Genomic DNA, 27,045 nt, shown 5'->3' with positions numbered 1-27,045 from the left:
GTTTGAATGACTTAAATGGAAAGTTTCTAGAATTGTTCACTTCTCCTAGACATAGTGAGGTCTCTCAAGTAGCCTATCATGACATGACTTTTCACTGTTTTGCTTCCATGTAGATTTCAAAGTGTGGTAACCCCTGCACCTAAATAAATCATTTTCAGTAGATACATATCACTTTTTTCAGACTTTTTGATGAAAAGTTTAAACTAATATACAAATTAGAAAAAAGAAAACTGATCAACTTGAACCCACAACATATAATTGATTTAATGTGCTCTGGAAGAATAAGCAGATCCTGCTACTTGTGTAGTATTATGAATGAGATGTCTATGTACCCTTTTCCTAGATATGTAAACACATGATTTTGCAAATTATTGCAATTGTGTGCTTTTAGAATGGAGTAAAATGTGTGAAAAGGTATTATATTGCAGAAAAATCAGCACACAGATATAGGAATGGTATGTTTCTTAATAAAGAATAGATCCTGTGTCCAAGATTTGTTTTCTTGTAAACTGGTGTAAAATAAAAATATGGGTCAAGCAGTTATATCAATGCAACAAAACAGGATCACCAAAATCAGAGTGAGACATTCATATACCAGACCTTGGAAGTGATATAGCATTTTGTTAATGCTTTAAATGGTCATATACATGTAGCTCTAACATGTATTAAGAATTTGATGTACTAGGCATTGGGCATTCCTATTGAATGTTAATCTCAAGTTCTCAAGAGTTAAATATGCCCTAGGGCCCAGAAACACTCAAACATGAATAGTTAGTCACAGTGTACATCAGGTTGCTTGATAAGCATAATAAGGACAGACATTTATAAACATGTGTGAGTGTTTAGGCAGGCAATTCTTGTTGATTGGTACATGTACTTTTTAAAATTGACAAGTTGAAACATTTCAGATTTATAATAATTTACAGAATCAAAGAATGACTGTAACCATTACCCTAAAAATTGGCTTAAAACAAAGACTAGCTGAGTGCCTACACTTTGCACTTTTGCATGCTTATTCAGACAACAACTTTTGACTAACTGAAATTTTTTTTGTTGAAAAAAGGGGGGTAGGTCTACTTCCAGACAATGGAAGTTATTTGTATGGACAAATTCGTTCCTAGATTAAATCAGTTTCAATGTAATACATAAATCTCGCCCATAAATCTGTTATACATCAGCAGCATAATTAAATAACTACAGAAAATGTGATACGAGGAGTTTGAGCAAATTGTAAACATCAACAAATGACGTTGTAAAGCCTTCAACCACTCAACGTTTTAAGAAAAATATATTCAAAATCCTGAAAACATCATCACCCTTCGTTGTCTCAATCAATTTTGTGCTTAAAATCTGTAAAATATGACAAAATTTGCTTGAATTTGCACCGAAATAACTCCCAAAACGTCTGAAAAATGTTGAATTTTGACCTCCGCTTGAAGTATTTATTATGTAAACAAGACTCAGAGTGACGGGGAATCCTGTACATAGTCATGTGCCCATATGTTTCTAGGTCACATTTATTTATATCTCGACCAATGAAAAGCTTTAGGATGCATTTGTGTCAGTTGTTTGTAGTCGTGGGGATTACCCGCGGTTTTTTGGAAATCAACGGAGGTAGTCTTTTGGATTATCATATTTAAGTAACGGAGCACTTATTTGAATACCGAATTTGGCAGTCGTGTGACAAAATCCATTCTAATGAAAAATTAAACTCAAATACTGATGGATGATAAGTTGTTTTAATAGATTTATTGTCTGAAGCACAGGCTACGTTTTTGTTTACACGCTGGTTACAGCGCCACCTCAAAATTTTTAGATTATGTCCCCTTTCCCGCGGGACTACCGGAAGTAGCTCTTCAATGTCACTGGCTTTCCCACTGTATATATTAATTGTAAAAATCAAATTGATGGTGAACATAAATCTTTTCTGTCTAGTGACTTGAATAATCATAATTTTGACAAATAAGGAAATGTTGATAAACCTGTCAATACCAAAGGAAACTATAATCGTGACATCCGTAAAAAATGTCTTTATAGTTAGACTAGAGACTAAAACTACTAATACAAAGTTGATACAATTTTTTCATATTAAATGTCAAATTATTTGCAATATTATTGACTTGTTAAACACTAGTTTTCTTTACTATGTGTCAATTTATAGACAATAGAAACTTTCGAGTTTAAATGAAATATTTGGATCAGTTCTCTAAAATTTTTAAAGGTAATATCGAGTGATTGAAACGTCTCCGGAAGCTACTACATAACAGAAGACCATTCATTCAAATATAGACTATGACTCATCGAACTCATCGAAGTTTAGATATGGTTATTATGGTCATGACCCCAACATCGTTCTAGACCGTGAGGTTATAAATTTTCTGACAAAAGGACCAAAATATCGTCCACGGTCGAAAATTAATTGAGAACAGTGTCCTCAGGCTATTAAAGATGCTCTTTAATCCTATTTTAAAAAATGTTGAAAACGGAAGAAATCTTACAAAAAGTCACTTGATTTAAATATATGTATGAATATTGTTTATATTTCCAAATCACCCTTCGAAAAGTTTTTTAAAAGAAATAAAAGAGTAGGTAATACGCCCCTTTTCTTGGACCAAAAAAAAATGTTTAAGTTCTATCAAAGCGTTTTGTGTTCGTATTAGTCGAAAAAGCAGACAGCAATGTGGTGGTGGTATGAAGTAAATATTGCACGGATGTCGTTAAGAATGACATTTTGCCTTCAACTTCATTCAAGGCCGAACGCTCCAAATAGAGTCATATACTAAATAACTATGTCACTACCACAGCACAGCTTAAGGCCTCCTCGAGACATTTGAAGGTTCCCACTATGTATTGGTTACCTAAACTACAAAAAAATGGTAAAATATCGTTTCATTTCGGCCTCTTGTAAGTGATCTACTACTAATCTTTCTGACGAGTTCCTTAACTATTATCAAAGAACGTTTCGTTCATTTTTGTAAAATCATATGAAAACAGTGGAGGAATTGACCATTTTAGAGTGTAAAATATACTTCAGATGTTTTAGATAAATTACGTGCTTTTGGTGGTCCTATTGATTTGGTTGCCAGTTTTGACTTTTTCTCTCTTTATACTAGTACTACACTTCCACACAATCTTATCAAACAAAAGTTTTCCTATCTATTGAAATGGTCCTTTGATAAATTATGTTGCAAATGTATTTGCTGCAACTCACATAAAGCCCTTTTCTCTAATGAGAAAGGTTAATATGCTAGATATACTTACTATAGTTGTGATGAGATTATTAAAGCACTAAAGTGTGTCCTGTTACACATTTATGTACGTTACGGCAATAAAGTGTATCGACAAATTAAAGGCATTTCTATTGGCACCAATTGTGCCTGTTTAATAGCAGACTCTACACAACAATTTACTACAAAAGGGATAGTTTTTCTTTCCCTATTATTACTTTTCCCTTTTTGGATCGTGATGTTCAATGTGCACCATCTTATGCTCGTGCTAGTAGTGATGGTTTGGATTTAAATGAGCGTAATCTAGTAAATTATCATTCAGTAATGTGTTACCACTAATTACTTATTGTATATAGGTCTTTGCATCAGTGTAGATTGGGTGTGAGAGTATTTTTTAATCAATGCTCATTTTACTTATATGTTGAAACCACAACATCATTTGTTTCACAGACCGCTTATAACGTCTTTATACTAAATCCAAAAGATGTGAACTGATTGATACTTTAGTCGGGGAGAACATGATTTATTCAATAGTTGTAACTGGCTTTGAAATAACTTTCAGTAACTATAGATCAGAGCTTTGAGTCTCTTGTTTTTATGCTGATTGGTTTGTGCTTCGTACCGATTCAATGGGGAGGGTTGCGTGTTCACAAACATGCTTAAATCCACAACATTCTTAATGTGTCTATGTGTCTGTCCGACGTCAGTAGCCTGTAATTCAGTGGTTGCCGTTGATTCAAGCATGTCTGTCAATGTTTTATTTAATAAATTGTACCGCTATAAATAAGGCCATTAGTTTTCCGTTTGAATTGTTTCAAATTTTTCATTTCGCGGACTATACGGTGTGTATTATTCTCGTTGTTGTACGGTTACCTACATTGTATGAGTGCTTATCATTCTTATCTGGTCGGTAGTTGTCTCATTGTCAATCATACCACATCTCCTTATTTGCATACACTGTTATAGCAATAACATCTTCGAGTAGTGTGGGTAAAAATAAAAACATTTTTTAAACTTGGACTGTTTGTATTTGAGTTGATATATATTTGCTTTTTAGCTTTCAATATAGCTTAGGGCTACTAGTTAGTTCAATCAATACTTTTCTAAGATCAGTATGAAAACGTCTTTACAACATTTTCTTTTCTTCACGTCAATGTTGCAGTATCAATCAATGTTTAGCAAAGTCCAGTTAGTTATTTGTAAATATGAGAAATTAAATAATGTATTGATAGGTTTAACATTAGCCGAAACTATAGACGTTATTTTTTCGTTAGCAATACAATTGCAGGTTAAAAATAGATTTATTGAATGATGACCGTTTTCGAGCTTCCATCAAATCAGCGGCGGTCGATATATCTGAGAAATGTCTTCGATGATGAATGAACATAGTAATATGTTAATACTTTTCTTTTATCAAAGAAAACCCCAGTACTTCTAGCATCATCTCATTCACACTTCACTCACAAAAATGTCCTTGAGATGTAAAATCATCAATTAGAAAGATCAAGCACAACATTAAAAACAAAAACGACATCAGCATTGACGAGCATGACCGTCAGGACAGAAAGAGATATACATTGTTATCAATATGACAAGGTACATATTCGTACAGTAAAATGAAATAGATATTATACAATCTAGACTGAAAAAATTTCCATAGTTTCTATTTAAACTGCGCTCTAACGTAACATTGAATCAGCGACGCATAAAAAAACTAAATTAAAATGTTACTCCATTGTTACTTTGATATAAATACCTGAAATTTGTCCTTGTGTGTACCAATTGCAATAACTGGTGGATCTAGAAGGTTGTGAGCTCCTTCGAGCAATACAGCTTCAGTTTTGTCGTTTATGCTTCCATAACAATGTATTGTATCCATCCAGAAATTGAATGTGCCTGCGATTAAAGACAAATTGATATTTAAATATTTCGGTGGATGACTGCACTTGAAATGTGTCTTAAGAATATAATAACGTCATTCAATAAAAAATATATAATGATTTATCCTGCAGAACGTTATAATATTGCAAGTAAAAAATATAATTATCTAAATCAGTATTTAAAAAGAGGCCAAAGTTACACACGGGCGAATCAACATTCATCAGTCAAAAAGAAAGCGATAACGATCGGGCAAATAAAAAAAAAGAATAGACAAACAAAAGAAAGCGATAACGAATGGGCAGATTAAACACCCCAAAGAATAGACAACAACAGAACGCGATAACGATCGGGCAGATAAAAAAACCCAAAGAATAGACAACAAAAGAAAGCGATAACGATCGGGCAGATAAAAAAAAAACTAAAGAATAGACAAACAAAAGTATGCACAACATTATATAGAACACAATCGAGAGAACAAAATGAACCTTGCATAAATCAGGGTTGAATCGAGGTGCTCAAGAAGGGTACGCAGATCCTATATCACATTCCGCACCCGTCTTGTTGTTTGTGGTAAGTACAAATCGGCGATGAGTCTCACTTGTACGTCAGAGTCGACGCAAAATAGAACGATAATGTGGTAACTACAAATGGAACATGCCGATGGTAATCTGATAATAAAGCCAATTTAATGATGGAGTCCATAAATTTTCCATTTACAGAAAGCAACATGCTTTACATTAATAAAACACATTGCTAGGCGCAGCTTGATACGAGCGGAGAGGTCGAACCCTAAACAATTTGGGCGAAAATTGACACTTCATCCATGCAAGCTTGATGCAGATCTGAATTTGGATTCCGATAAAATATTTGACACATATATAAAGCTTTCAAAGAATTAATTTTTACAAAATTATAAACAAACCTACCATGAAGTTCTGCATAGTTAGATTAAGCATATAAAAAACATAATTGAATTCAAATGTTGTTAAAATCAAACTAAATTTAATTTGGACCCATAGGACCTCAATGTGGATCATTTAAACCCAAAAAAATCCAAAATCTAAAGATAAGGTTACATTTAGCATAATAAAGAATCCACCGTGTTCTAGCCTTTGAATTAAATCCCATTGAATATGGTCAAGAAATGAACAATTGATACATTTGTATTAGAAAAGTTTTGTTTTTGTTCCGTTTTTCATAACAGTTCAGACCATTGACCCAAAAATCAATCCCAACCTTCATTTTTTTATATGAAACCTTGTGGTAACATTTCATCAAGATCCAATCACTAATATGTAAGCTATTGTTTGGAAATCAAATGTCTTCGTACAACGCAAGATATTTGCGGTCGTATAACAAAGGATTTTTGTATGAGATAAAAAAGAAATCAACATTTGTGGTGAGATCTTTTTAAGCAAGATATAAAATAGGTTAGCTACAAGTCTATTACACAATTTTACGTGTAAAAGAGAGGGGAAAGATATCAAAGGAACATTTATAATCATGAGATGAAAATAAACTGACAAAGACATGACAAAGAACGCCAAAGACTAAAACGACAATCAAAAATATTCAAAACACAACGTAGAAAACTTAAGACTAAGCAACTGAAAACCCAACCAAAAACCGGGGGTGATTTCATACACTCACGGAAGATTCTACTCTACACGTGCACCCGTGGTGTTGTTCGTGTATTTTAGAACCTGGTGATAAGTATAATTCGGTAGGTTACATACGAGACAAATAGTTATCAAAGGTACCAGGATTATAATTTAGTACGCCAGACGCGCATTTCGTCTACATAAGACTCATCAGTGACGCTCATATCGAAATAGTTATAAACCAAACAAATACAAAGTTGAAGAGCATTAATGATCCAAAATTCCAAAAAGTTGTGCCAAATACGGCTAAGGTAATCTATGCCTGGGATAAGAAAATCCTTAGTTTTTCGAAAATTTCAAAGTTTTGTAAACAGGAAATTTATAAAAATAACCACATAATTGATATTCATGTCAACACCGAAGTGCTGACTACTGGGCTGGTGATACCCTCGGGGACGAAACGTCCACCAGCAGAGGCATCGACCCAGTGGTGTAAATAGTTATCAAAGGTACCAGGATTATAATTTAGTACGCCAGACGCGCGTTTCGTCTACATAAGACTCATCAGTGACGCTCATATCGAAATAGTTATAAACCAAACAAATACAAAGTTGAAGAGCATTAAGGATCCAAAATTCCAAAAAGTTGTGCCAAATACGGCTAAGGTAATGTATGAGTGGACGTGAATGTAGTAACGACTTTTGGAACATATCCGTCATCATCTTTAAAACAGATATTCAATGACGTTAAACCAATTATTGATGGCGTCTGTGATTTTTTAGAAGGGATAATTTCAACTGCACCTCTTTGACACTTGTCTTGATAACTTTTTTGTGAGCAGCAACCTTCTTATAAGGACACCATGATATGAAATACAAGTCCTAGAATATTGTATCAATTTGGAGAAATATACTTCATGGAAAGACACTGCTAGAATGTTGCTACATAGAAAATGAAAGAACAATTGGGAAGCTGAAGTCATCTCTTTTGTCACAAACTTTTGTGTTCATCCGATCTTCATTGTCAATTTCTAGATGCAAGTCAAGATAGTAAATGGTTATATTAAATGAAACACGAAAAGTAGTGTCGTTTAGAGCAAATAATAAAATCATTTAACAAAAAAGCCACGTATTAAAATTTGCTGCCTTAAATGTTAAGTTTCATTGTTTTTATATGAACTGAACATCAAGAATAATTTGTATCTACGTTTAATACAATTATATCTTTAAATTTGATAAGGAAGCACAAATTGACTTTACAAACCGTAGGATACTGTGTCATCTGTATCATGTAAATTTGCTACGACAAGAAAAATTGCTTCTGAATTCAAAAACGTTTGATGTGTGTTGTAATACTCAATGTCACCAGCAAAATCCCACACTGTTAAATTTGCATAGCCGTCTTCGTCTTGTAAGTCTACAGCAGATCCGATTATGCTTAACAGCTCATCCTTTGCCAGTTTAGACAACGGCGATTCTGTAATTTCCGGATAAGCAAACTGATAGTTCATTTTAGGTTGAGGTTCTTCGTCTTTTTCAATATTTTTTGTGATTGTGCCCTTATTATCATCTGTTGATATCTGATCTGATGAAGATATCTCCAATATGTCATGCTTTGGTTTTTCTTTTTCTTGATGCCACTCTTTGACAATTGACTGCAATATTCTATTGTTGATACTTGCTTCTTTCACTAATCTTGTATCTACAAAAAAAATATTAAAAAGTGTTCATAGTATAGGAGAAATCTATGGAAGTTATGATTAAACTTCACCGATTTCATATATTATACAATAAAGAAACAATAAAGAAAACCACGTCCACCCCTTTCTCAGAATCTAAACTCATAAACAATTATATGTTAAGGCAACAGGTCATTATCAAGAAAAAAGTAAATTAACAAAAATACCGAACTCTGAGGAAAATTCAAATGGCAAAATCAAAGCTCAAACACATTAAACGAATAAGGGTATCTGCATTTAAAAAATATAGATATCAATAAAATATTATTTTCATATCAAAAAATTTACAGTCACAACTATCGCAGTAATTGAAATAATAAAATTACAGTAGACATAAAGTATTTGCTAAAGTATTAAATTGCCAAAGGGTTTATACAACACTCAATCCAGACATCCATCTGATTAGACATCCATCTGATTACACATCCATCTGATTAGACATACATCTGATTATACATCCATCTGATTCGACATCTATCTGATTAGACATCCATCTGATTAGACATGCATCTGATTAGACATCTATCTGATTAGACATCCATCTGATTAGACATCCATCTGATTTAACATCCATCTGATTAGACATCCATCTGATTACACATCCATCTGATTAGACATTCATCTGATTAGACATCCATTTGATTAGACATTCATCTGATTAGACATCCATCTGATTATACATCCATCTGATTAGGCATCCATCTGATTATACATCTGATTAGACATCCATCTGATTATACATCTGATTAGACATCCATCTGATTAGACATCTGATTAGACATCCATCTGATTAGACATCTGATTAGACATCAATCTGATTAGTCATCCATCTGATTAGACATCCATCTGATTAGACATCCATCTGATTAGACATCCATCTGATTAGAAATCTGATTAGACATCCATCTGATTAGAAATCTGATTAGACATCCATCTGATTAGACATCCATCTGATTAGACATCCATCTGATAAGACATCCATCTGATTAGACATACATCTGATTAGACATCCATCTGATTAGACATCCATCTGATAAGACATCCATCTGATTAGACATCCATCTGATTAAACATCCATCTGATTAGACATCCATCTGATTAAACATCCATCTGATTAGACATCCATCTGATTAGACATCCATCTGATTAGACATCCATCTGATTAGACATCCATCTGATTACACATCCATCTGATTAGACATCCATCTGATTAGACATCTGATTAGACATCCATCTGATTAGACATCCATCTGATTAGACATCCATCTGATAAAACATCCATCTGATTAGACATCCATCTGATTAGACATCCATCTGATTAGACATCCATCTGATTAAACATCCATCTAATTAGACATCCATCTGATTACACATCCATCGGATTACACATCCATCGGATTATACATCCGTCGGATTTGACAGCCATCTGATTAGACATCCATCTGATTAAACATCCATCTGATTAGACATCCATCGGACATTTAATAAGACGTTGAAGACATATAAACATGAAATGCAGGCACTAAAAATGTATTAAAAAAAATCTAATTACACAGCTTTTTAAGTCTCCAGTATAAAAGAGTACTCTAGAAAACAGTATAATTATAAAAGAAAACAAACATTTTTACATATAATAAAACGGATGTGAGGATAAGTTTACATAAGCATAGTCATGTTTGCGAATAAAAGTATTTTGCGATAATGTAGTAGAGATCATAAGTCTGTATTTTAGTTTAAAATACATCCAACATGCCTATCTTTAATTCCATTAATTGAATATTGAATATTCATATAAGGTCTGCGACATATGGTTCATACTAGGGTCTATCAAAAATGTCTTTCCAAAAATTGAAAAATAAAAAAAAGTGTAGATACATAAATACAGCATACACAGAACTTAAAAAAAAATTAAAATTATGTTTACTATGTTTTAGTTTTTTCTATGATAACTTTGCAATAAATAAAACATGTAAAACGAGAGTGAGAAAAAAATCGCATATTTACCTAACAATTTATTCCATTCCCAGTTACTTAGATTTATTCGACATCTCCGCCGATGAATTTCTATACCATTTGTGCTTTTAACGCTTTGTAACTCCTCCCCGAATAATCTTCGAACTAAGGAAGTCTTTCCAACAGATTTCTTTCCAACAATTATTAAATTTATATCCCGTCTTCGTTCTGAACCCGATTCAAGGGCGTTCAAATAAATGGCAATCGACTCATGATCCATCTTTTTTATTTGTTCTGGTATTTTGTTGTCTGAAATGTAAATAAATAAATGTTTATCCTAAAAAGTCATTAGTAAGAGGTCATACTCGTCTACCGATTTATACATATTAGGTCTGAGACATACAGTTCATATTAGGGCCTTCTCAATCGATTTATGAATTTCCAACAGTGGTATCCTACTGTTACCTTTATGATTATGTTGACGTCACATGCCTTGTGACAGCAACTAGTAAGAATGATTTTAACGGCACATGTCTTGTGAGAGGAACTAATCAGAATGATTATCCAAAATATATTCAGCACGTTGAGGAAAGTATAAATTAGATGAGAATGATTTTAAAGTTAATGTGATCATGGTGATCTGTAATCAATCAATCTGCATTAAAAGCCTACTTCACTTTTCCCATCAATTTGTTGGTTTTTTTCATCATTTTTCATTATAACATTATACGCAGATATCAATGTTTCTGTATATTGGAAACAGGTCATTATAAATCATTTCAGCCGGTATCTGAATAATTAACATTAGATGATTACCTTCAACTACTGGTGCTGCAGGTTCCTGTAAACGGGTGTCAGGAGTTACTTCTGGGGATGTCTTTGACATGACAGTCTACAAAAAAAAATATGCTATAAACTATCATGCCCCATGTGAAAACTTGTCAAATAGTTTAATACATATATATTTTAATACCTGCCACTACAATGTAGGTTTAAAGGACAATAACTCTATATTTTACAGGAAGTTGAAATTTCCCTTGTTTAAAACTATAAATTTCATGTTTCTTTACTTAATGATTTACATGATGCATATTTGTGAAATTGAATAGATATTAGTATTTTGAATTCATTGGTTAAAGATATTCATTTATATTCTAAAGATCAGTATTTGCATTGTCACAAATCATTTATAACCTCCTTTGACAGACTGAAACCTATACATTTTATATTACTGGTTTGGTGTAATTGCATTGAATTGTCTGGTGTCTGAAGTATACAGTCCAACCAATGAAAGCTGTAAATAAAGGCAACAGTAGTATACCGCTGTTCAAAACTCATAAATCCATGGACAAAAAACTAAATCGGGGTAACAAACCAAAACCGAGCGAAACGCATTAAATATAAGAGGAGAACAACGACACAACACCGAAACGCAACACACACAGAAACTGACCAATCATCAGACAAAACACCACGAGAATAACAAATATAACATGAAAACCAAATACATGAATTTGGGATAGACAAGTACCGTGCCACGTCTTATCTCAATATCTCAAAAATAAGAGAAAACACAAATGACTCAACGTTAAAATGCAACACACAGAGAAACGAACAATAATATAACAATGACCATCTTCATGACTTGGTACAGGACACTTTTAAAGGGGAATAAAAGTGGTGGGTTAAAATCTTCCTTTAATTTATTGGTTTTCAATTGCTTAGATATGAGAACCCCGCCCCCAATTTTTTAGTTTTTAAATTGAAATTTTGATCAATTTTGAAGAAAATAATATGACCCCCCCCCCCCCTCCATCCCCAAAAGAAGCGAAAATACAAAATCCCCCACCCCCATTTTTGTTCTTAATTTGAAATTAAACCAGGTGCTCCGCAGGGCGCAGCTTTATACGACCGCAGAGGTCGAACCCTGAACAGTTTGGGCAAGTATGGACACAACATTTAAGCTTGATACAGCTCTGAATTTGGATTGTGGTTAAATAGTTGACACAACATAGATTTTTTACACAGAATGAATGTGGTCTCAGAACTTAAACTTAAAAACTTTAAATTTGGCATTTACCTATTATGGTCTAATATCCAAAATCTAAATACATGGTTAGATTCAGCATATCATAGAACCCCAATAATTCATTTTTTGATGAAATCAAATAATGTTCATTTTAGACCCTTTAGACCTCAATGTGGACCAATTTGATAGCCGGGTCCAACTATTAAAAATCTAAATACATGGTTAGATTCAGCACATTGAAGAACCCCATATATTCAATTTTTGTTGAAATAAAAAAAAAAAAAATTTTGGACCCCGATTTGGACCAACTTGAAACTGGGCCCATAATCAAAAATCTAAGTAAATGTTTAGATTCAGCATATCAAAGAACCCCTGACTGTTGAACCGATTCATTTTTTGTTAAAATCAACCTTAGTTTAATTTTGGACTCTTTGGACCTTAACGTAGACCAATTTGAAAACAGGACCAAAATTTAAGAATCTAAATACATGGTTAGATTTGGCATATCAAAGAACCCAAAGACTTTTGGACCCTTGTTGACCCCTAATTCCCAAACTGTTGGCACCAAAACTTCCAAAATCAATCCCAACCTTCCTTTTATGGTCATAAACCTTGTGTTTAAATTTCATAGATTTATATTAACTTATACTAAAGTTATAGTGCAAAAACCAAAAGTCTTCGGACGCCGACGACGACGACTACAGACGACGACGCCAAGGTGATACCAATATACGACCAAACAAATTTCAATTTTTGCGGTTGTATAAAAAGTGGACCAACACGGACACATTATATTTTCGTATGAAAAAGGCAGTTGTTTGTAAAACAAAAGACTATCAAGTTTTTCCCCAATTAATTATATCTTTAATGTTTTAACAATGTTTTAGTTTTACTTCACATCGTTTTGGTAACTTCGATCTTTTTGGTAATAAGAAGGACCGGAGATTATGTTTCATCAGACGATTCATATGCACCGCGTTGGTATTAATTTCTGATTATTCAAAACTTCGTAAATCTGGATAAAGACCAGTATCTATCCAAAGGATGTCAAGATGATTCCAATTAATACTTTCTTAATGGTTGTTAAGTTGAAATGGTAAGAAAGGCTGACATTATTTAGGAGAACTATTTTGTCTAGCGATTGCAGATCATTGGTGTGTGAAAAGTCCAGAACCATGTCAAAACGGATCTTTTTGTTTATAACGTACATAAAAGCGAAAGCTTCAATAAATATGAAAAAATTAACAAAGGGAAAGCTCAAGATACCATTGTGGTAACAATAAACATATATGAACAGGTCAGCATGTTTTATTCTGTAAATAACGTATGTACACTGGTTCCCGGTTGATAACTTCACAATAATGATAATGCAAGCAGATTCCAGTTTGTATGTAAAATAATAAATACGAAACCAAGCGCGGTAGGCGGAGAAATGTAATGGAAAGTAAATACGAACCAAGCGCGGGAGGCAGAGAAATGTAATGAAAGTTCAGGTCATTAGTACCAGAAATTTAACATGCCGCTGAAAAGCGTCATTTTCCAAAAATTAAATACTGTTTTCTCAGGCGTGCAAGAACATACAATCAAATATTTTGTTTTATTTTGCTCTAATTGTAGATGACTGTTTGAAAAACCAACTTTCATTGGTTTATTTTGATATAAACAAAATTAAGTAAAAAGGCTAATTTTAAAGGCCCATCTTTGTCAATGAAAATAATGATTTTTAGAATAAGTTCAAATTTGCCCTTAATTTGCACATAATGTTTGGAAAATGCATATAAGATCAAGAAATACATACGTCAGACACATTATTATTTATAGAGAAGTTGGGAATACATATTTTCAAGTTGTTGGTTTGACCAGGCTGATGATACAACCCACACTAACTGGCACTTGAGTTTTGTGATGGTGACTTCGGTCATAAATCCTAATACCCAAATAATGGACGACAAACAATATTTTACTAATGATTTGAAATGTGATGTCCTTTTTCAAATAATTTATATATTTTTTTCAGAAGCAGTTATTGCCAGGTTCGAAAACAATAGTGTTATCAACCATATATTGGTGATTTTGAATCTGTTCAAAGTTTTGATTTTTCTACCCTGTATACCACATTGCCTCACATTCTCATTAAGAAAAAATTCACACATCTAATTAAATGGGCATTCAAAAAATCAGAATGTGAATATATATGTTCAAACTCTTTTAGGTCATTTTTTAGTAGCAATAAACAAAAAAACTATGTTAATTGGACATGCTTTGATACTATATATGCCCTTGAATTTTTACTAGATAACATTTTTGTTCGCTTTGGGGATTCCGTATATCGTCAGATTATCGGAATTCCAATGGGGACTAACTGTGCACCACTTATTGCGGACCTCTTTTTGTATTGTTACGAGTTACAATTTATGACAAAAATAAGCAAAGACCCATCAAAACAACATCTGATAAACAAATTTAATAATACTTTTAGATATTTGGATGATATTTTGGCTCTCAATAATGACGACTTCAGTATGTACATTAATGAAATTTATCCTGGTGAACTCACTTTAAATAAAGCTAATACTAACAATGACCACTGCCCTTTCCTCGATCTTGATATCTTTATCACTAACGGAAAGCTGAATACTAAAATTTATGATAAAAGGGATGATTTTTCATTTCCTATCGTTAATTATCCGTTTTTAGATGGTGACGTTCCCTTGTCACCATCTTACGGTGTTTATATATCTCAACTTGTACGATTCGCTCGTGTATGTAACAATGTTTTAGATTTTAACGAGAGAAATTTATGTATTACTGAAAAATTATTACACCATGGTTTTCGATATCACAAACTAGTCAAAACATTTACTAAATTTTATCATCGGTATAAAGACATCATTCGTAAATATAGCTCAACATGCAGACTTTTTATACGTTCAGGTATTTCACATCCAATTTTTTATGGAAATATTCTTTATAAAGCACAAAGGTGTCAGTATTCACCTCATAAACTTACAAAACCTTTGAATAGACTTATTAAGAAGGGATATAATTACGATACTGTTGTCAAGTCATTAAAGATTGCATATTTTGGCGTTAATATTGAGTCACTGATAAGGTCTTTGCGTCGGAACTAAACACATTTATTCTAAAAACAGTTGTTGGCATGACACGGGTTATGTTCTTCTCATATATGTTATGATGGTATGATACTAAACCCCTTACGGGAAGGATTGTGCCTGATGTTCATATGATGAAATCATAATCTTTCAGTCAGTTTAATTGAAGTCTGGAGCTGGCATGTCAGTTAACTGCTAGTAGTCTGTTGTTATTTATGTATTATTGTCATTTTGTTTATTTTCTTTGGTTACATCTTCTGACATCAGACTCGGACTTCTCTTGAACTGAATTTTAATGTGCGTATTGTTATGCTTTTACTTTTCTACACTGGTTAGAGGTATAGGGGGAGGGTTGAGATCTCACAAACATGTTTAACCCCACCGCATTTTTGCGCCTGTCCCAAGTCAGGAGCCTCTGGCCTTTGTTAGTCTTGTGTTATTTAAATTTTAGTTTCTTGTGTACAATTTGGAAATTAGTATGGCGTTCATTATCACTGAACTAGTATATATTTGTTTAGGGGCCAGCTGAAGGACGCCTCCGGGTGCGGGAATTTCTCGCTACATTGAAGACCTGTTGGTGACCTTCTGCTGTTGTGTTTTTTTATTTTGGTCGGGTTGTTGTCTCTTTGACACATTCCCCATTTCCATTCTCAATTTTATCATAATAGAGAAAATGCATCATTTCTTAAAGTATGTTTTATTTCTCCCATTGTTTAATTGAAAGAAAATAGAGCATATTCAGGTTTTCAGGTTTTAGGCTCCAATCTGGCATTATGTGTTGAAATGCATGTAATGTAGCTACTTTTATTTGAAAAATCAGTTTAGAAAAAAATAGTTTTCTGATTTTTTGTGATTCACCGTTTTTTGCTTTAAAGGTGTCAGACCACCAATTCAAAATCCCTACCTATTCCAACAATTTTTTCATTTTTCAAATGTCACAGCTTTCTAAATTTTTTTACCTAAGTATAACTTCATACAAAGCAGGTATATCCTAAAATGTACACGTATCACCTTTCTATCTGCCAATTTTTAATCCATGTTTAATGTTTTCACTTGTAGTAAAATACCAACGGTCTGAAGGTAACTATTAAACATCATGAACATAGCCCCTGATTTTTTTGGAAATCTTAAATAAATATAGTATGGAGCGCATTAATTCTAAATTTGTAATGCAAACTCATGAGCAAGTAAATTATGTTTAAAAATGGTTTAAATATATTTCTTTCACTAAAAGTTTCATTTCTGCAAATTTTTTGGTTATTATAAGTAAACAATGACATCAATAGCACTATCTATTTTTTAGGGAAGGACTACTTTAATATAGAACTTTACATTCTAAATAGGAGTGAGTGAATTGGTGGTCTGACATCTTTATCACTATGCCATATCTCACTAGACGGCCTAGCCAAGATCAGATGTGCATTTCATAGTGGGTCTATGTTATAGGCTTGTAAAGACAAGAAGATAATGTTTACATAAGTAATACATGTTTGAACTGAAGGAGAGAATGTAGGGCTTCACAATGAATATCAAATATCATGTATAGGTGTTACCGTTTTTAAATAAAACACTAAAATACACACAGAAAATGGGCAAAATTTCACGTTATGTTGTTTCATTTAAAATTTCGCTGTTTTCAACAATTGATAGTTAATAAGTGAAATTAATTTGAACTACATTATTGGTTCACTGTTATAGACAATTTATTCATCTTTCTTTTACTGGTTGTTGCAACAAAAAATCTCCAGTGGTTACAAAGTTATGATCAAAAGTTGAATACTATGCGTTTGTTATGAAATTTTGTACTTTTGTTTTTAGCTTGCTCAGTGTAGTGATATAAGAGAAAAATGAATCAAATTTATGCTATTATGTGTTTTGTTTTCTCTTTTAGTATATACTTTATCAAAGACTACCTCGTTTATCAAAATTGCAGTACCCTGGCTGCAGATATATGCCATCAAAGTTGGATATACAAATAAAGTGAAAATTTGTCTTGTCCGTAGACATGCATTCCCTAGTAAACTGGAAGTATAATAACATTAATGTTGCATTGCTAAGTTCCTGTTCTTTTGTAGATATGAAAATACTACTAACATTTTTTTCTACCATCTATTAATAGAGGAAAAATTTCAAAAATATGTCAGAATGTCTTGACCGTAGACACATGTCTTGTCCGTAGACATGTCTTTTTATCAATATTGCTAGGCTGTATGGGTCTAAATTAGTCCTATGTGTTGTTTAAACTTCAACATATCTTACTTTTAATAAATAAATGGTAATTTAAGTGTTCTCAATATTTGTAAAATTACTTTACAGGAGTGGATTTTAAAAAGTGGCAGATCATCAGTCATAAAAAGCATACCTTATTTTACTTCAATATTGTTTATTCCAGTTGCTGCATACCTTGAAAGGTTAACTAAATCAAATTAAGGAAAATTATTTCTCTCTCTCTCTTACTTTATCTTTTGTATTTCAGTATTAACAGCAGATGAGGAAGTGTCTACGGACAAGACACTTGTACATAACAAGTATTAAATTCAATTATTTGTCTGCTATGGAACTTAAATCTTATTTTTAGGTGAAGAAAGTTATCTATTCAAATTAAGACTCAGTATTTTAAACATTAATATAGTCACAATTCATTCTAACAGATTTTTTTTTTAACTGAAATTGTCTTGTCCGTAGACATTACCACAATATATTTTAGCCAATTTCCTGGAGTGCAGCCTAATTTGATAGGTAACATGTATGTTATTTTTTCAAGAGAACACATTCAACTATGTCAAAATTGAGTTATAATAAAAGTTTGATTGTTGTAAACAGTCAGATATATGGATTTCAGTTAAAAAAAATGTGTCTTCATTTTAGCTCAATCAATAAATTTTTGAGATGTGTAAAGAATTAGGGGTACATTTTTATATTTTCCATCTTTGAAAGCATTAATTGAATATCAATAAAATGTCTTGTCCGTAGACATTATCAAAATGTATTTGTTTCCATTTTCCTCCCAGTCAAGCTAAGTTTGATAGATAAACCTGATAAAATGTATGTGTTTTTTTTTCTCAAGAGAACACTTTCAGCTATATCAGAATTAGGTTTTAATAATGCATTTCATTAAATATAAATACAATGTCTTGTCCGTAGACAAAATATATAAATTGTATTGCTATGTTTATTGTAAGAATATGCATCAAGTTATTTTAAGGTTCAATACACCAAAAGAAAGGTTTTTTTGGAAGTTTTGTTATTTATAGATAAGTTTAGATACAGTTTTATCAGATAAGATAAATAATCAAAGAAAGCTACTGTTGCTTGAAAAAACTGTGAGTTAAACATGTTCTTGTCATTTTTTTTCTCAATTAAAATGTTTGATATTCAATAATTCTAAACATATTTTGTTGTCTTTGTCATTGACCAAAAATCTGACACTGGTGACCATGTCTTGAAGGCAAACATTAAAGAGAATTATACAGTTTTAAAACACCATTTATTTCATAAAAATATGAAATATTTCTAACAAAAACTGCATGTATTATATAAATGCTTCCAGTGTTAGCCTAACGATGGCAATTTTTCATAATTTAAACCATTTTTGAACCAAAATACTAAAAGAGTTTTGTCCTGAGGTGATACTCATTTTTGACTTCATGTGAAACACAAAATGCACATCTGATCTTGGCTAGGCCGTAGAGTAAACTTTACCGCACACTGCTTATTTAATGATGATGTGATTTATTTGTTTTGTATGTAATTTACAAAGGTTGTGCTGGAAAGTTAACGTTACTGAGTTTACTAATTTCATAGAGGTTTTATCTATGTAGGTGGCTTTGTCTATCCGCTAAATACTGAAAGGTTTAAACTTGATACACAGGTTGACAGCATACTTAACATTTTGTAAAGATGTGCTTTTTGTTTTAATATATGATTATAACATATAAGCAAAAACATGTAAATCAACTTTTCCGCACAGAGGTATGCATTATATATACATCAAATGAGATGATGTGACGTATATACCTAGGATATAGCAAGCTGATGACACATACAAGGAGATGATGTGATGTATATACCTAGGAGATAGCAAACTGATGACACATACAAGGAGATGATGTGATGTATATACCTAGGAGATAGTGAGCTGATGACACATAAAAGGAGAAAATGTGATGTATATACCTAGGAGACAGCAAGCTGATGAAACGTAAAAGGAGATGATGTGATGTATATGCCTAGGAAATAACAAGCTGCTGACACATAAAAGGAGATGATCGTATGTATATACCTATGCGATAGCAAGCTGATGACACATAAAAGGCAATGATGTGATGTATATGTTACGGACCATATGAGTATAATACTCGTTTGGTTATTAACGGGCCGGACCATATGAGTATTTGGACCATATAGGTATATGTTTTTTCAAATTACATTATAAACGTTTCAATAATACAAAAAGTTGATCTAAAAAACAGTGATGGTTTAAAACATGACATTTTTTTAATTTTATAATTAAAAAAACTACGTAAAAATATAATATTGTTGCCATAGTTAGTTTTGATCGCTAGTTATATTCATGCATGTAGGCTTGGATAACATTCACTTCCACGCGGTATCATAGATTTTTTGCATTTGCAAGAAATTTGTGCACGATCTTTTTCATTTACACATTTTGTTTACGAGTGAAATACAAGCCTTTTTGCAGCTGCGTACAGTGATACCGAGGTCTTTGGCAATTCTGATGTCTATACGGTGTTTTTAAGAAGATCTCAAATATCGTAAAATGACTGAAATACACCATCTTCACAACACCACTTAAATAAACTAATAGTATGCTACTTTCCAGTGACTTCTAATATAACAGTTCATTAAGAAATTTTTGGAATTTAATTTTTTAGTCGACATATTGCCATTTAATCGTAATAACAATTCGGTAACGACCATCGGTAATGGCGATCGGTATAAAATGTGTTTACTTTAAATTTGACAATTAAGTAAAATTAAATATGTGAAACTTCATATTTTTATTTAGCTTATCTTTTTATTATAATATAATGATAAATTTACCTATATGATATCGTCTTTTGAATGAACAGTCATACCATATGAAGTGTTTAGAAGTATTAAAAGTAAACTGTAACAGAGTGTTAATTACCCCGACCATACGCGTATGGTCCGACCATACGCGTATGGTCCGACCATACGCGACCCCGACCATACGCGTATGGTCCGACCATACGCGTATGGTCGGACCATATGAGTATATACCCATATGGTCATGACCATACGCGTATGGTCCAAATACTCATATGGTCCGGAACATATATACATAGGAGACAGCAAGCTGTTGACACATAAAATGAGATGATGTGATGTATATACCTAGGAGATAGCAAACTGATGACACATACAAGGAGATGATGTGATGTATATACCTAGGAAATAACAAGCTGCTGACACATAAAAGGAGATGATGTGATGTATATACCTATGAGATAGCAAGCTGATGACACATACAAGGACATTATGTGATGTATATACCTAGGAGATACCAAGCCGATGACACAAAAAATAGAGACATCCAACAGATGAGAACACAGATTTCAAACATTTGTCTTTCACATATATAAATATGCCAACATGTATATTAGGCAACAAGCTTGGAATTATCAACTTACATTGTTAACTGACAACAAATACTACAATGACATTGAAAACTACAGGCAACCGTTTTATTGTAATTTAATTGTACCAAGTCTGTTTTGTCTCTTATAATCTGTGAATATCTTTTCAAGTAAGACAAGACTATTTACCTTAAGGAAGTCTATCACTTCTTTCTTCTTCTTTTCAGTACAAAACCTTGATGTTGTTACCAGATCATAAGGAGTCTCACCCTGAAATACAATCAAATAATCTTTCATTAATTATACACATATATATTTTTTATTTCAAAAACTGTAAAACATTAGATAATAGGTAACTGTTGCATTAATTTTACCTATACAATGCAGAATGTTGTCTTATTTATATATACTTGAAATAAAAACCAGTGAACCTCAACCAACAACAAATATGAAGTAACATTATAAAGAGATCAATGAATAATATTTGAGATTTTGCTGTTAAAGAAATTATTGAATGATTGGTGTAGGGTGTGTGGGTGAAATGTGATAAGATGGTAGTTATATGTGTTGCTGGAGTATAATCAAATGGTAGTTTTGTTAATAGTGTATGATTGGTGTAAGATGTGTTGCTGGAGTATAATTAAATGGTAGTTTTGTTAGTAGTGTATGATTGGTGTAAAATGTGTTGCCAGAGTATGCTTAGATGGTAGTTTTGATAAAAGTGTATGATTGGTGTAGGGTGTGTTGGTGGAATGTGATTAGATGGTAGTAAAGTGTGTTGTTGGAGTATGATTAGATGGTAGTTTTGTTAATCGTGTATAATTGGTGTAAGGTGTATTGGTAGAATGAGATTATATGGTACTTTTGTAAACAGTGTATGATTGGTGTAAGATCTGTTGGTGAAATGTGATTAGATGGTAGTAAAGTGTGTTGTTGGAGTATGATTAGATGGTAGTTTTGTTAAATAGTGTATGATTGGTGTGAGGTGCATTAGTGGAATGTGATTAGATGGAAGTAAGATGTGTTGCTGGAGTATGATTAGATGGTAGTTTTGTAAGTAGTTTAGGATTCGTGTTAGGTGTGTTGGTGGAGCATGATGAGATGGCAGTTGTGTCAGTAATGTAAGATTGGTGTTAGGTGTGTTGGTGGAGTATGATGAGATGGTAGTTGTGTCAGTAATGTAGGATTGGTGTTAGGTGTGTTGGTGGAGTATGATGAGATGGTAAATGTGTCAGTAATGTAGCATTGGTGTTAGGTGAGTTGGTGGAGTATGATGAGATGGTAGATGTGTCAGTAATATAGGATTGGTGTTAGGTGTGTTGGTGGAGTATGAAGAGATGGTAGTTGTGTCAGTAGTGTAAGGTTGGTGTTAGTTGTGTTGGTGGAGTATGATGAGATGGTAGTTGTGTCAGTAATGTAGGATTGGTGTTAGGTGAGTTGGTGGATAATGATGAGATGGTAGTTGTGTCAGTAGTGTATGATTGGTGTTAAGTGTGTTTGTGGAGTATGATGAGATGGTAGTTGTGTCAGTAATGTAGGATTGGTGTCAGGTGTGTTGGTGCAGTATGATGAGATGGTAGTTGTGCCAGTAATGTAGGATTGGAGTTAGGTGTGTTGGTGGAGTATGCTGAGATGGTAGTTGTATCAGTAGTGTAGGATTGGTTTAGGGTGTGTTGATAAAGTATGATGAGATGGTAGTTGTGTCAGTAGTGTAGGATTGGTGTTAGGTGTGTTGGTGGAGTATGATGAGATGGTAGTTGTGTCAGTAGTGTAAGATTAGTGTTAGGTGTGTTGGTGGAGTATGATGAGATGGTAGTTGTGTCAGTAATGTAGGATTAGTGTTAGGTGTGTTGGTGGAGAATGATGAGATGGTAGTTGTGTCAGTAATGTAGGATTGGTTTAAGGTGTGTTGGTGATGTATGATGAGATGGTTGTTGTATCAGTAGTGTAGGATTGGTGTAGGGTGTATTAGTAGAGTATGATGAGATGGTTGTAGTGTCAGTAATGTAGGATTGGTGTGAGATGTGTTGGCAGAGTATGATGAGATGGTAGTTGTGTCACTAATGTAGGATTCGTGTTAGGTGAGTTGGTAGAGTATCATGAGTATGATGAGATGGTAGTTGTGTCAGTAATGTAGGATTTGTGTTAGGTGTGTTGGTGGAGTATGATGAGATGATAGTTGTGTCAGTAGTATATGATTGATGTAGGGTGTGTTGGTAGAGTATCATGAGATGGTTGTTGTGTCAGTAGTGTGGGATTGGTGTTAGTTGTCTTTGTGGAGTATTCAGGGATGATTCCAGTTGTTTTCAAATGGGTCCCTTGACCATCAAAATTGTGAATTTTCTCCATATTGGGAATTTTTTTCCGCATAAATTCTATGATGAAATACTTTTATTTTACTGTAAAAACGTAAATTGTATCAAGTTTCATCTGTTCCATAATGTGTGGATATACTATTTAATCATAAATGATCTATCAACATGTACATTGTACAATGATGTATTTTCAAAAATGCTCAGACAGACGGACTCAGTGGCAGATCCAGAAATGTTCATAAGTGGGGGCCCACTTACTGACCTAATAGGGGACCCGCTCCAGTTAAGCTTCAGTGATTCCCTATACAAGCAACCAAATTTTTACCCAAAAAGGGGGGGGGGGGCGGCCCCCCTAAATCCCCCTCTCTGGGACTTTTGATTTGAGAGCAAGGCAGAAATATTGATTTATATTTTTTATAAACATATTATAGGTTCTGTTGAGAGATCTGAATTTACGAGATTGGCGCCCATTAAATTTATAAGTTTTACTCCCTGTTGAGGTCCGCTTTCACGTGACACATTTTGACAAAAAGCCTCTATTATCGATATACTTTAACGAGATCAAATACTTCCATAGCATTTTCTTCAATTTAATTAAAGAAAATGCTATTGGAGTATTTGATCTCGTAAAAGCATATTTCATTTAAAGGTCTGCTTTTACGAGAAATAAGGTATTGACAAACGTCTCAGATAACCACATAATTATGATAACATACCTTATCTTAGCAATCTTTTGTTTACATCATTCTTATTCGGAATTTAAAACACTTTGAAGACAAATGGGGAAAATTGTAATTGCCTAAATCCATGAAATGCGTGACGGAAACAGTTCCAGAAAAAAAAATGTTTTTAAAAAAAATTCTGAATTGGGAATTTATTTTCACACAATTGTTTGGGGCTGCTGGCGGAATTGAGGGCCGCTCAGCGGCCCTAAACTATATAGTAGAATCATCCCTGAGTATGATGAGATGGTAGTGGTGTCAGTAATGTAGGATTGGTGTTAGGTGTGTTGATGGAGTGTGATGAGATGGTAGTTGTATTAGTGGTATATGATTGATGTAGGGTGTGTTGGTAGAGTATCATGAGATGGTTGTTGTGTCAGTAGTGTGGGATTGGTGTTAGGTGTGTTGTTGGAGTATGATGAGATGGTAGTTGTGTCAGTAGTGTAGGATTGGTGTTAGGTGTGTTGGTGGAGTATAATGAGATGGTAGTTGTGTCAGTAATGTAGGATAGGTGTTAGGTGTGTTGGCGGAGTATGATGAGATAGTAGTTGTATCAGTAATGTAGGATTGGTGTTAGGTGTTTTGGTGGAGTATGATGAGATGGTAGTTGTGTCAGTAATGTAGGATTGGTGTTAAGTGTGTTGGTGATGTATGATGAGATGGTTGTTGTATCAGTAGTGTAGGATTGGTGTAGGGTGTGCTGGTAGAGTATGATGAGATGATAGTTGTGTCAGTAATGTAGGATTGGTGTTAGATGTGTTTGTAGAGTATGACATGGTAGTTGTGTCAGTAGTGTATGATTAATGTAAGGTGTGTTGGCAGAGTATGATGAGATGGTAGTTGTGTCAGTAATGTAGGATTGGTGTAAGTTGAGTTGGTAGAGTATGATGAGATGGTAGTTGTGTCAGTAATGTAGGATTTGTGTTAGGTTTTTTGGTGGAGTATGATGAGATGGTAGTTGTGTCAGTAATGTAGGATTGGTGTTAGGTGTGTTGGTGGAGTATGATGAGATGGTAGTTGTGTCAGTAGTTTAGGATTCGTGTTAGGTGTGTTGGTGGAGTATGATGAGATGGCAGTTGTGTCAGTAGTGTATGATTGGTGTAAGTTGAGTTGGTAGAGTATGATGAGATGGTAGTTGTGTCAGTAGTGTAGGATTGGTGTTAGGTGTGTTGGTGATGTATGATGAGATGGTAGTTGTGTCAGTAGTGTAGGATTGGTGTTAGGTGTGTTGGTGGAGTATGATGAGATGGTAGTTGTGTCAGTAGTGTAGGATTGGTGTTAGGTGTGTTGGTGGAGTGTGATGAGATGGTAGTTGTGTCAGTAGTGTAGGATTAGTGTACGGTGAATAGGCAAAGTATGATGAGATGGTAGTTGTGTCAGTAATGTAGGATTGGTGTAAGTTGAGTTGGTAAAGTATGATGAGATAGTAGTTGTGTCAGTAATGTAGGATTTGTGTTATGTTTTTTGGTGGAGTATGATGAGATGGTGGTTGTGTCAGTAATGTAGGATTTGTGTTAGGTTTTTTGGTAGAGTATGATGAGATGGTAGTTGTGTCAGTAGTGTAGGATTGGTGTTAGGTGTGTTGGTGGAGTATAATGAGATGGTAGTTGTGTCAGTAATGTAGGATTGGTGTTAGGTGTGTTGGCGGAGTATGATGAGATGGTAGTTGTAACAGTAATGTAGGATTGGTGTTAGGTGTTTTGGTGGAGTATGATGAGATGGTAGTTGTGTCAGAAATGTAGGATTGGTGTTATGTGTGATGGTGATGTATGATGAGATTGTTGTTGTATCAGTAGTGTAGGATTGGTGTAGGGTGTGTTGGTAGAGTATGATGAGATGATAGTTGTGTCAGTAATGTAGGATTGGTGTTAGATGTGTTTGTAGAGTATGAGATGGTAGTTGTGTCAGTAATGTAGGATTGGTGTTTGATGTGTTGGTAGAGTATGATGAGATGGTTGTAGTGTCAGTAATGTAGGATTGGTGTTAGGTGTGTTGGTGATGTGTGATGAGATGGTAGTTGTATCAGTAGTGTAGGATTGGTTTTAGGTGTGTTGGTGGAGTATGATGAGATGGTAGTTGTGTCAGTAGTGTAGGATTGGTGTTAGGTGTGTTGGTGGAGTGTGATGAAATGGTCATTATTGAACTTGACCTATATTTTGTCATCAGTAACAACATATAAAAATTTCAAAAGCTTTGGTTGAATGGTTCATGAGAAAATGCACGGACACCACTGGAAACACCATTTTTCAATCTTTCAAGAACCATAACTCCTGAACGGTAAAAGTCAAAATCGTCATAATTAAACTTGACCTCCATTTTGTCATCAGTAACAACATATTAAAATTTGGGAAGCTTTGGAAGAACAGTTCATGCGTAAATGCACGGACATGACTGGAAACTCCATTTTTCAATCTTTCAAGAACCATAACTCCTGAACGGTAAAAGTAAAAATCGTCATTATTGAACTTGACATCCATTTTGTCATCAGTAATAACATATTAAAATTTGGGAAGCTTTGGTAGAACAGTTCATGCGTAAATGCACGGACACGACTGGAAACTCCATTTTTTAATCTTTCAAGAACCATTACTCCTGAACGGTAAAAGTCAAAATCGTCAGTATTGAACTTGACCTCCATTTTGTCATCAGTACATATTAAAATTTGGGAAGCTTTCGTAGAACAGTTCATGCGTAAATGCACGGACAAGACTGGAAACTCCATTTTTCAATCTTTCAAGAACCATAACTCCTGAACGGTAAAAGTCAAAATCGCCATTATTGAACTTGACCTTAATTTAGTTGTCAGTAACAACATATTAAAATTTTAAAAGCTTTGGTTGAAAGG

At 33.6% G+C, this 27,045-nt stretch overlaps 1 protein-coding gene across 1 annotated transcript in view; it reads right to left on the bottom strand.

Moving 5' to 3' along the window:
- Positions 1-27,045, bottom strand: part of LOC134718380 (death-associated protein kinase 1-like) — a 52,358-nt gene that overhangs the window by 9,442 nt on the left and 15,871 nt on the right. The window contains exons 6-10 of the mRNA XM_063580878.1: positions 21,353-21,433; positions 11,217-11,292; positions 10,452-10,709; positions 7,973-8,410; positions 4,984-5,123 (exon numbers count right to left, since the gene is read on the bottom strand). Of these exons, the coding sequence (XP_063436948.1) occupies positions 4,984-5,123; positions 7,973-8,410; positions 10,452-10,709; positions 11,217-11,292; positions 21,353-21,433 (993 nt within the window). The remainder of the gene's footprint in view (positions 1-4,983; positions 5,124-7,972; positions 8,411-10,451; positions 10,710-11,216; positions 11,293-21,352; positions 21,434-27,045) is intronic.

This window comes from Mytilus trossulus, chromosome 5 (genome assembly GCF_036588685.1).
Source record: "Mytilus trossulus isolate FHL-02 chromosome 5, PNRI_Mtr1.1.1.hap1, whole genome shotgun sequence".
Lineage (NCBI taxonomy): Eukaryota > Metazoa > Mollusca > Bivalvia > Mytilida > Mytilidae > Mytilus > Mytilus trossulus.
Note: the sequence above shows the minus strand (reverse complement) of the source record. Positions and strands in the feature narration are given on the sequence as shown.